This window comes from Myripristis murdjan, chromosome 18 (genome assembly GCF_902150065.1).
Source record: "Myripristis murdjan chromosome 18, fMyrMur1.1, whole genome shotgun sequence".
NCBI classification, from domain to species: domain Eukaryota; kingdom Metazoa; phylum Chordata; class Actinopteri; order Holocentriformes; family Holocentridae; genus Myripristis; species Myripristis murdjan.
This window is the reverse complement of record NC_043997.1, coordinates 26,612,565-26,624,423: the sequence shown is the minus strand read 5'-3', so window position 1 is coordinate 26,624,423 and position 11,859 is coordinate 26,612,565. Positions and strand designations below refer to the sequence as shown.

The 11,859-nt window shown below is 44.0% G+C and overlaps 1 protein-coding gene and 1 pseudogene across 1 annotated transcript in view; one reads left to right on the top strand and one right to left on the bottom strand.

Moving 5' to 3' along the window:
- The first annotated feature begins 392 nt into the window (after positions 1-392).
- LOC115376305 (interferon-induced very large GTPase 1-like) lies at positions 393-1,489 on the top strand (annotated as a pseudogene).
- Positions 1,490-3,931: 2,442 nt separating this feature from the next.
- The window catches only part of nlgn2a (neuroligin 2a), a 195,931-nt gene continuing 188,003 nt past the window's right edge, over positions 3,932-11,859 (bottom strand). The window contains exons 7-9 of the mRNA XM_030076148.1: positions 11,492-11,645; positions 10,065-10,431; positions 3,932-9,443 (exon numbers count right to left, since the gene is read on the bottom strand). Of these exons, the coding sequence (XP_029932008.1) occupies positions 8,603-9,443; positions 10,065-10,431; positions 11,492-11,645 (1,362 nt within the window). The 3' untranslated portion in view covers positions 3,932-8,602. The remainder of the gene's footprint in view (positions 9,444-10,064; positions 10,432-11,491; positions 11,646-11,859) is intronic.

Sequence of the window (11,859 nt, the reverse complement as noted above, 5' to 3'; positions counted from 1 at the left end):
GGGCCATGAGAGACATTGTTAAGGAGTACAGACCTCAGTCACTTTCACAAACCAAGGGCTTCATTGTGGAGAGAATTGTTCTCTCTGAGCTTCCGATGGTGTCTTTTGTGAGACTGGGTGAATGCTCCTTGTCCAAGTCAGAGACTCTCAATGAGCTTCTGAGAAATTCCCAACAGTATCACAACATCTTTGACACTCTGGGTAGTCCTCATCAACTAACGTGAACAGAGTGCTAAACAAAATGCAGAAATTCAAGACATCCAGAAGTAGCTACAAAGAGGCCCAGCTCCCCTTGCAGGGGTTAAAACATAGAAAAGTACAAAAGTGATCTTTTGCTAGAGGAAAAACTTTAAGAACAGCAGAACCGTTACCACATGTCAGCACTAGGGACTGAACACTTCTTGCGTGAAATGGGTCAAATCTATGAGGCTGCTGTCTCTCTTCCGGAAGCTGAAGCATCATATCAGCAACTAAAGCAACTGCCCAAACCGTGTGCAGAATTGCTCCTTGATGGATTTCCCCTGGAACTTGTAGATGGAGATGCATCCAACATCCCTCTGAGATGGGTCAGTGATATTCTCTCTGAGCTGAAGACCTTGGTGTGTCCGAAGAGCAAGATACTGGTAGTCACAGTTCTTGGAGTTCACAGTGCACAGGGAAATCCACTCTGCTGAAGACCATGTTTGGAGTGCAGTTTGCAGTCAGCAGTGGCAGATGCACCAGAGGTGTCTTCATGTTGCTCATCAGAATCCAGGAAGACTTCAAGCAAGAACTGAACTGGGACTTTCTGGTGATCATTGACACTGAGGGCTTAAAGTCATGAGCATGACAGTGAGTTTGCAACTCTTGTTGTGGGGTAGAGTGATATCACAATTATCAATATTGCAATGGAGACTTCAGCAGAGATGAGGGACATCCTACAAATTATAGTGCATGCTTTACTCAAGATGAAGGAGGTGGGCAAAAAGCCCAAATGTCAGTTTGTTCACCAGAATGTTTCAGATGTGTCAGCAAATGAGAAAAACATGAGGGACAGGAAACTACTGTTACAGCAGTTGAATGCAATGACCCAGGCAGCAGCAAGAATGGAGAGAAAAGCGGAGAACAAAAGCTTCACTGATATGATAGAGTACAACCCAGACACTGGGAACTGGTACATCCCTGGACTCTGGAATGGAAACCCACAAATGGCTCCAGTTAATGCAGGTTACAGTGAGGTTAGGGTTAGGGTTAGGGGTTAGGGTTTATGAGCTCCAAAAAAAAAAAAAACATAATCCAAATTTTAAGAGACTGTGAGTCATCTGATAATGATATCTTGGAGTTTACAGAGTGGACAAAAAGTCTGTGGAATGCAGTGAAACATGAGAACTTCATCTTCAGTTTCAGAAATAGCCTGGTGGCTGATGCCTACGTGAGGCTGTGCACAGAATTCAACAAATGGGAATGGGATTTTAAGAAACATATGCAAAATTGTGTTACACACATCTGACATGGTCCAATTTCTCAGTTATTTGAAAAGTGAAGCTTGCTCAGAACTGACTAAATGGGAGACAGCTCTCCTTCAGAATGTGACACAGTACTTCAAGCAAACAGAGGGTCATGTCCATCTAGTAGAGGCATACAGAGAGGACTTCTCAAACAGTGCAAGGAGTCTAAGTGAGAAATGGAGAACTCAGTCATTCATCAACTTGAAGCAGCAGCTAAAATCAGACAGTGAATGTCCAAGCTTGAGACAATCCAGGAGACCCATACAAACAAACTGGAACAGGAAGTGCATGCATTGATTGAGGAATGCCGAAAGAGAAAAGCCCAAAAAACAGATGAAGAGCTTGAAATTGAATTTGATAAGATGTGGAATAAAACACTGAAAGAATTATCCTTTACTGGATTAAAGACCACAGGCAATTTTGCTAAGGTTCATCAGCAGCTGAGGACAAATTTAACCCCAAAGGGGAGTCATGCCAGTGAATTAGTGGGTCAGAAAGGACTGTATGATTGTGGAGTACAGCCCTTCAAATATACAGTTGAGGGAGTCTGTAACAAATTCAAACATGGAGTTTGTAAGATTTTAAGCATGGACAATCACATAATGGCTGTACAAAGAGTGGCTGACAGTATCATAGCTGCCTGCACACAGTCAGTGACAGAGAAAGTGGGAAAAAAAATTACCATGGCAGTTACCTCCAGGAGATCCTACACATGATTGATGAGAGGCTGATTAACAATTAAGAAATAAAGACAGATACTGCGTTAGAAGTTTCTTTGAAACAGCACATCTGTGGAACAGCAACCAGAGTTTCAGAAAATGCATGAAGATTTCATCCAAGTGAATGATCCTTTCAGATGTCTGAGTCAACACAAGGAAAGGTTTTGTGCTGATTTTAAAGATCTGTTCAACAAATGAGACCAATGCCAGAAGAAAGCAGAAGAATTCGCCAGCCTCTGCTTGATGCCTGCAGTGGAAACCTATGTCAACAATTATCTGGGCCAAGATATTATTGATGAAATACTGACAGGCAAATGTGCACTGCAGTTTAGCACACGGACAGTTTTCCAAAACACGATTTTAATGGATTTGCTTTTAAAGCACAAGTTTAAGAACTATCTGAGCTACAGTTGCTCATGTGAAGATTATGTAAAGAACTGGATATTTGACCAAATTGTGGAATGGTTCTCAAATGATTCTACAATGTCTGATCTGGAGGATCGACATCTTAACAGTCACATAAAAAAAGCTATTAGAAAGGCACAAATGAATCAGAAGAGTGACTTCACAAAATTTGTTGAAGATATCTGCAAGGAACTTAGTGATAAACTTGTCATTTCACAGGATGCTCTGGGAGCTTTCATGGCCCTAAACAATGCAAACTAGGAAGTGTTTGCTCATTGGCTTACAGTATGTGTGGAAGAAATGGAACAAGGTCTTAGGAAGATGTTTGAAAAAAAACAACAGCAACAAACAAACATCCAATAAAATTAAAACAGCTTCAAACCCAAGCCCATCAAGCCCCAAAATGAACTTTTCACCAGGGTGTTTGGAGGTGGTAAACAGTGTCCATTCTGCTGTGTACCCTGTGAGGCAGGAGGTAAAGACCACAGTGATCACAGGGCTACAGTGCGTCATTCTCAGGGTCTTGGTAAATTCAGGATTAATGTTCAGAAAAACTCTTTACTAGTATATGTTGTTCTGTTGTGATGAGTGAGATGTGTTTCTGCTGACATGCTACAAATTACCAACACCACCCTGACAAGAAATATAAAGAAATTTACCCTGGCTGGAAAATACCTCCAGATGGAAGCCTTGAAACGACAGACTACTAGAAATATGTCATGGCAAAATTCAATAAGGAGATTGCTGAAGAATATGATGCAAAGCCTGCTGATATTCCTGAAGCTTGGTATAGCATTTCAAGGGAACAAGCAGGAAAAGGCATCAAAGAGCCATTTGGCATCAGATGATCTAAGGTTTCCTCCTCACTTGTGCTGAGGTATAAATTGTCTACTGATAGATATTTTCATCTTTTGACATTTTCACTCCATGTTTAAAAATCTTTATGGATCTGTATTAACTGTGATTATTTTGTGTTACACTCTTGAATACTTGGTGGAGGATGTCTGTTACATTGTTGTGTGCTGCAACAAGTAAATGAAAGTAAGATGTCTTACATGCACATCTCCAAAGTAACTGGTGAAAAGCATTTTTTGTTGTTGTGTAGTTAACTACAATCTTAGGTCTTTTGCTGTTCAAGGGTAGATTTGAAAAGCACCTTGTTTCAGTGAAATAATTTGTCTACCAGTGTCTAGTTTTAAAGGTCTTAAAGTAAAAATTTCAAACACTTTTAAGAATTTCTTCTGTTATTTTTTAAAAAAAATAAATAAATAAGAATCATTATATTGAGAGCAAAGCAAATAAATGGACAAAATTAGCAGACTGGCTATGAATGTCTTTAATGTTTCCCAGATCAGAATCACAGCATACAGTGTGTAATAACTTCTAAAGTAAACAGAAATATCATCACCTTATTTATTTATATAGTTTTACTTTACTTTTTTTTAATAATCATCTTTTTTTTTTTTAAAACTCCTTTATTCAACATTTTTCTTCATGTCAAGTCTTGGGTTTCTCAATTCAACAAAGAATGTAAAAACAAGACAACAGGTGCAACTTCGCTATGAAGGCCCAGCAGACATCCAGCTGAAGGTGTGTGAGTGAGTCTGTGTGTTTTTGCCATCCGCTGTGTTCATGATGTTCTTCACTATACCTTTGTCCAGACGCAGGATCTCTAAATGATCCCTCTGCTTTGCACGGAGCAAACTTGGATCAGATTGAATTGAACGTAACATACCACTGATCACGTTTCTTTTAAAGAACAGGCTTACCTCTAAATAATTGCACATAAAAGAGAAAAACAAATCAACATGGATGTTGTGGCAGTCTTGAGTTGTCTTGAAATAAGAATGAGAGCTTAAAGCTTCAACACGTTAATTTATGACCTCCAGAATGCATGTACATCCAGTCAGATTTGCTCTCAAACAACGCAAACACATGCTCAGAGTCTGGAGGTGCACAGGACTCTCAGTCTCTGCTGGGTAGGACCTGCTGCCCTGTGGTGCTACTTCACATCACGTCTTCAGACCAGAACCTTCATAACCACAGTGCAACACAGTGCCTGGAGGGGAAAAGTTGGCTCACCTGTGGGATCTCATTCTAGGACGAGGACATGAGGCATCTTATGTTATCAAAGGCCTCAGGTTATTCCCACATGTGACCAAGTGGCTACATGTAAACACTGCTACACGTCAACACAGCAAACATTTAACTGACTGTATTTGGATTCCGGGTCTCAGTTTAGAAGTGCTGACTATGAATCACTGTCCAGTTCCCTCCACTGCTGCATTAATTACATGCTGATGAAAGGCAGAACTGGCTGTTGATCAGTGCTCTTACTGTCTGAGATGTTTCCATAAATACAGGCCGTGGACTCCAGTGGCACAGATCATGCATCACAGACACATAAGTAGTACAGTTAAATAACAAAACATTTCAAAAGAGAAAACACTGGTAGTGCGTTTGCTCTAAGGTGTGTGGAGTAGCCCAGAGCCAGCAATGAAACATCACCTTTAAGGCAACTTGAACCAAGCAGGCGGTTTTGAAACTGTGAATACGTTGGGAACTAGTTTTGCCATTGTGGCATTATGTAGCTATATGTGTCATGTCATGTCGGAGCTGGGATGGAGGAGGAGCTCTGCTACGGTGACTGCTGTTCCTGGTGAGGAATCATGATGCTACAGGACGCCCACACAATGATGGGCAACTTTGGACCAAGACGGACTAAAGAAATGAAGAGGAGGAACTTTGAAATCACATGAAAGGAGTTCAGTGGTACATGAAGTTAATTTACCCTCTGCTGGGGGTCAAACTCAAACCGAGCTGGTGGTCATTTTTGCAAACTGCACCTGTTGTCTTCTGTTGTCACAAAGTAAGTATTTCATTCATTCACTCAAAAAAAGAAAGAAAGAAACTTAATATTTACAAATATTTTGTCTGTTTGTTTCTTACACTTAAAAATGTACAGTTTTGATCTCCTTCTGGATGTTGAATGTCTCTCTCCTACCACCTAGTGTGGGTTTCCTTCACAGATCCAGGATCCTCAGAATGGGCAGGCTACAGTGAATCTGTCACTATGGCGCCCTCTAGTGTTAGCTTATAAAATAGACAGGGAAACGAACAGACCAAACTAAACACCTTGTGTTGCTGTTTTCTCCTCCACAGGTACCACTGTAGTTGTGTTGTGGTGGAGTTTCCTGCACAGCCTCCCACTGCCTTCTTCTTCACAGGAGAGAGTATAAAAGGGTTCGTAGGGATCTGACAGGACATAACAGACCCTTGGGACAGACTAGCGGGGCAGACTCGTGGCTGACATTGTGGACAACAAGATAGCCATGCCCTCTGAAAGTCCAAGTTTGCTAGTGGCCGGTCCATTCCCCCTTTTGATTTCAATTCTATGTTTAAGGCTGTGAGTCTCTTCCCAAAGTCTCTCTTCCACAATGTACACCTTTTTCTGCTCTACCACTGTATCGTCCATCCATTGATCCACTCCTGAAGTAGGTGCTCTTTCATTCTGTCACCAGCAGCAACCTTTCCCACCACAAGACAGTCAGTTGTTTTTGTGTTATACATTGTGCACATTTTCCTTTCAGTGGGCTTACAAAATGTCTGACAGAGGCAGCCAGCTTTATCTCTCCCATTCCAGCCCTTCCCCACCACCCCTTCAGGCAGTAATAAAATAGAAAACAAACAATCAAACAGGCTAAAGCTAGAACACAAGCAAAGACGGCACCGTTCACTAACTTCTCCCCTACTGGATGGAGGCTACCACTTGTTGCTGTGGGCTCAACAACAGTTCGGAAGGGGTTGATCAATGAACATATTAACCAACGCGTTACCCACGATCCACGTTTGCTCTCCTTAGCAGGGAATCAAAAAGGGGCGTTGCTGCGCTGGAGCCTGCACATACTCAAAAGAAAAGAGCAGAGTTAAAAACAGCAGTTGTCAACCATGCTGCTACTACCCTGTTTTAGGAGATCCACGTCTCCTTTTCATCTTCTGGCTCTGCGCCGACTGGCTGCGAAAGCCCACCGGTTGCCCTCAGTGTGCTTAGAGTTTAATTTACAACCGACAAGTTGACCCTTTAATGTGAGGATTTTAGCAGAGCTGAGCTGAGGTCAGAGATTGTGTAGAATGGATGGTGACACAGTGAAGATACAAGGTTTGGAGTTTAGTCACGGCAGGAGATTTACGGGCAATCCTGATGATATGGTCTACGATACAATGCTAGTTTATTAGTGGTGCTGGGGAGGAGGACGGGTAAGTGATGTGAATTAGGAGGGGGGGTGTTTGGGTGTACAGCTGGAAGAAGCTCATTTTGGAGTCTGAGTTTACACCACCGGGGTGATGCTGTCTGTCTGCCTCTATTTCTTTGCTCACTAATTAGGCCCACCTATGCCCATATGAAGCAACGCTGACATGCTTGCCTCACGTACGTGCATGAAATCGCACACACACACACACACACACAGACACACACACACACACACACACACACATCAAACAGAATATGCATGTGCTGGAAATAGGGGCGCAGACAGTGTGAGAGTAAGGGAGTAGCAGAGTCTGAGTAAAAGAGGAGAAGCTGCCTGTCTTTTCCTTGTTCTTCACCCTGACTGAAATACAAAAATAATTCTGCACAGGCAAGCTACAATGACGAGTTTGGTACTTCACGTACCCTAAAAACCCACCATCCTGTTATAGATGGAAAGAGAGAGTAGCTACTGTAGGACAGACAGCTGGCCCGCTGTGCCAACCGCTTGTTGCAGTACCTCTGAACAATGTCATGAGGGAGAGGCGAGGATGGAGAGATGAGGATTTGAAATCATGTTCACAGTTGTTGCTTTCACCCCAAGACGTTCTTAGATGTGTGGCAATGATTTGTTTTTGTAAATGTGGGTTGGCAGGAGGTGGGGAGACCTTGTTGGGTGACTTTGCGGTTTTCTGTGTTTTAGTTACAGAGAGGAAAAACAACGAACAAAATATCCAAAGTGGAGACATATGATTTGATTAGAGTTGGGAAACGTGCATTGACAGATACAGTGTCCTTTGCCCCGTCATCATCTTTAAAAATAATTCATGCATAGATCCCCACTGAGAAAACCCATTTATATACTTTCTTCTTTGTACACATTTATATATAACTATATATAATATCATTTCTCTATATCTATATTTTCAGCAAAAAATCTTTCCACAAAAAGCAACAATCAAACAAATGCTTGGAAAAAAAAAGATGAAAGAAGGAAAAAAACGAGAGGCCAGTTTGGCACTTTGTCATGAGAACACACAGCATCTGTTAGTTGACAGTAAATAGGAATACTCTAGAATTTTCTTAAGTTTTTCCCCAGATGGGAAAACAAACACAGTAGTACATACTTGGCACCAAGAATGCTGGTAGAATGACAGTATCGGATATCAATGTTTTCATAGTTATATGCTTACTGTATGTACTCTATGCCCCCCCCTTTAAGAAAAAGACTCCAGCAACTCAGTAGTTTATGAATCCTTGGAGGGAGGGAGGGAATCACAGGCTGAATGAGAGGAACACAGCGGGGATAAGAGGCAGATGTAGAAAATAGAAGGCTAGAAGCACACAAAACACCAGGGAGAGAAAGAGAGTTGACACCAAAGTAAAAAGGGGGAAAACACAGAGGGGCGAAAGACATTCGTCCCATCGACAGATTTCAGGCGGCTTTAGTCTGATTGAAGGAACACTAGACCTCCTTTGAAAACAGTGTCTTTGAAAAAGATCTAAATCGCCCCCAAGATGATCATCTGCTGCCTTGCAGTTCAGTTGCGTCTCCACACACCACCAGTGAAGGGAGCTGCTAAGCTTTGACAGCAGATGACGGAGGAGCTTGAGTTGTTTTTGGAGAAACAAGAGAGTAAGAGAACGGAACAAAGGCCCAGATCCAGAGGCCTCCTAATCCAGATCGGTAGCAGAGCCAGTCCTCCCGGTCCCTCGGTGGTGCTGTGTGGGGCCAGTCCCTACTATACCCTGGTGGTGGAGTGGGGGTGGGGCAGGGTGTTGTTGTGGCCGGTGGAGGGGTAGGTGTTGAAGGCATGGAGAGGCTGCATGCCGGTAATGGTACTGGGAATCATGGTGATGGTGTTTGGTGTCATCAGTGGCACGTCGTCGGGGGCGCGGCGCAGCGCCAATGTGTAGTCGGGTGGGCAGGCAGGCCGCAGGATGTCATGAGGCCGGAGGGGCTCCATGTCATGGTGAGCGTCGTGCTCCGAGTGCTTCATCTGCAGAGACATGATCTCCTCTTCCTGGCTATGGGCCAGGTCGTTGGCCGGGCCGCCCCGCTGAGGGGACAGCCGGTGGCGTCGCATCTCGTGCCGCTTGTCACGTTTGTAGTAAAGTGCTGCGAAGGCCAGGATATTGAGGAAGAGGAGCGATGCGCCCACGGCAACTGTCACACTCAACTCGGTGGAGTAGTCCCGGGTGTCTCCAGGGAAGAGGTCCTGGTGCGGACGCTCCGAGCCCTCAGGCTCTGGATCGGAGGGGAAGGTAGGGTAGGGCTGACGGGTACGTGGGCTTGGTGTCCTAGGCCAGGGTCTGTGTGAGCCGTGGCCAGGGCCTGGTGGCAGACCTGGTGGCCTGGTGCTGGTGCTGAGGATCTCGTCATGCAGGCTGTGGAGGTGGGGCACTAACTCCAGCCAGAAGGCCACCTTATTGGCTCTGTAGTTGTCTCTGACACGAGGCTTCAGGCCAATGTGGAGGTACTGCTTGTCTTTTGAGTTGAACTTAGTCCAGATGACCTCCTCAAAGCGGTTGGGCTTGGTGTGGATGAACTTGGTGTCCTGAGGGACCGGCAGGTTAGGATCCCTAGTGAGAGAGAGAGAGTATCCCAGTTACAAGTATAGTAAGATACAAGGTTTTATAAATTTGTGGATTCAGTTGCCATCAAATTCACCATCTTCATGATTATAATTCATCTTCCTCTTCTGAACAGCTGTCTCTTCATTACCATTAACATAAGCCATGATGAACAAACTTGAGAACAAGACTTAATTTTAATATTTAAAACCCATCCTTAAACACAATACAGATTTGGAAACAATAGAATATGTTCAATATGTTTATGCAAGGTTATATATACATTGCTAGACCATGCATGTATTATGGTGTGTTGTGTTTTAATTCATTATGCTAATGTGCCACCTTGTGTCACCTACAATTCCTGCTTTACAGGGCCTCATTAATACACAATTTACTTTGTACAGGTTTCTAACATACGTCTAAATATACATTCAAAATCATTTTTAAGTAAAATAAGATTGGAAGCCTTTAAAACGTGAACTGTGGTAAGACTCTTTACACCATCCTGCTGCAGAGGGTCCACACGAGCTGACTGACCCTGCACTCCAAAGTGTGAAAAGTAATTTCTCTTTAGGGGAAGGATTAATTAAAGTAAATTGATCAAATTCTTAGCTAAGCTCCACCTACCCGGTCTTGGCAAAATTGGTCCAGTAGGTCATCACCACAGCACTCAGCATTACGTCATTCTTGGAGAAATTGCATGGAAACAGGTCCGTGGCACCGATCATGGGCACACCGAACACATAGGGTATCTCGTCTCCGTGGGCGGCGTCCGCCCATTCGGGGCGAGTCTCAGTCTGGCAGTGGTGGTAGAAGGTGTAGAAGTAAACTGGCGACTGGAACTCGGCGTGGAGTTTGGCGGTGGCCACGGCTGGGGCCACCCACTGGTGGTCTGTGAAGAGAGCGAGCAGCGTCTTCCTCCGCATGTCGCCGTTGTCCCTGTCTGCCCAGTCTGTGTACATGAACTTAATGGTCTCCCTCAGGATGTCTTTACCTGAAGATGAGGAGAGAGGGGAATGTCAGTATACAGGAGTGACAGAGGACAAAAAAACCCAACAAAAAACAGGGAGGAAGAACAAGACAGGAAGGGCGATGGGTGATGAGAGAAAGTGAAAAAGATGGGGCAAAGAAGGGGGGAGAGATGGAGACACTAAGGGTGGGTGTCATGGAAGAAAAGCAGAAAGTTGTGTAAGGTTAGTGAGAAAAGACAACCCAAGAGAAGTAATGATGGGACAATTTGAGAGATGAGTGAGACTTGTCAAGAGTGAAACAGGGTCAATGGAGAGAGAAGTGCATGTTGAGGAGGAATGACAGGAATGGAGGGAAATGAAAGGAGGTGTGTTTGTAAATGTGTGCGAGAGAAAGAGCCAGAGCATGAGAGAGAGAACGAAAGAGAGAAAAGACAGCCTGAGTCGACACAAAGGGCAAGAGAGAGAATATGCCTCTCAGTGAGCAAATTGAGTGACGGGCACTTGAGGGGGAGCGTGACTGCATTATCCAAATGTGTCTGTATTTTGACTGTGGCCTGCTGTGAGGGGTTTGCAGGCCGATCTGTTAGGAACAACAGCACTGTGATTGAGAGCCGGCTGCCTGGGGGACGATGAGAGACAGCATTACTGCCCACGGTGCCTCAAAGGCCAAAGCATGGACCCACCACGGAGAAAGATAATCTAGATGATAGGCAATCTCTTTAGTATGCCCATCTCGCTTGATACACTTCACTGGGTTCATGCTTTATCTCTCTTTTCATCCTTCTCCCACATAATGTTTTAATGATTTGCAATTCTATTGGACGATGTTTTTTCTTTTAGCTGTTGTACATGCTGGGGCAAGTCTTTGTTTATGTGTTAATGAAATATGTCGGGTAGAAAGTATACGATGATGCTGCACATGGCAAAAGAAAAAAAGGAAAGATCACTGCTCTTACTCTGCTAAGTTTGTCTCACACAATAACAGCAACTGTACAAGGCACTGTCTTGTGGGAACAGGGAGAAAACAGCCTGATATGATGGCAGACATGGACATGAGCCCAGGAAAATGTTGGGATTCCTCACCCTCTGGGTATCCATACAGGTTATCGACAAAGTTAGAGATGGTGTAGTCAAACGCTGCGGCTGAGATGCCGTCGTTGTCCTCGCTGTCATCCACAAACTTCAGCCCTTCTCCCTGGTTCACTCCTATCAGGATGTCATAGTTGAGGAACTCCCCCTGGTGGTAAAGGAAGGGAAAAACACAGGGAGCACTGAAACGTGCTTTCACTTTCTGTGCAGGTCACAAAGCCTCAAACACTGTTGATTACGATTTAGTTTTTTTGATTTTCCTCTGTGAGGGTAAAGCCTGTCTTTGCCCTCTGAGGTATATCAGTGGTAGAGAGTTAACAAGAGATGGGGATGAGAAATTTAGCTTTTTACAAATAACACCC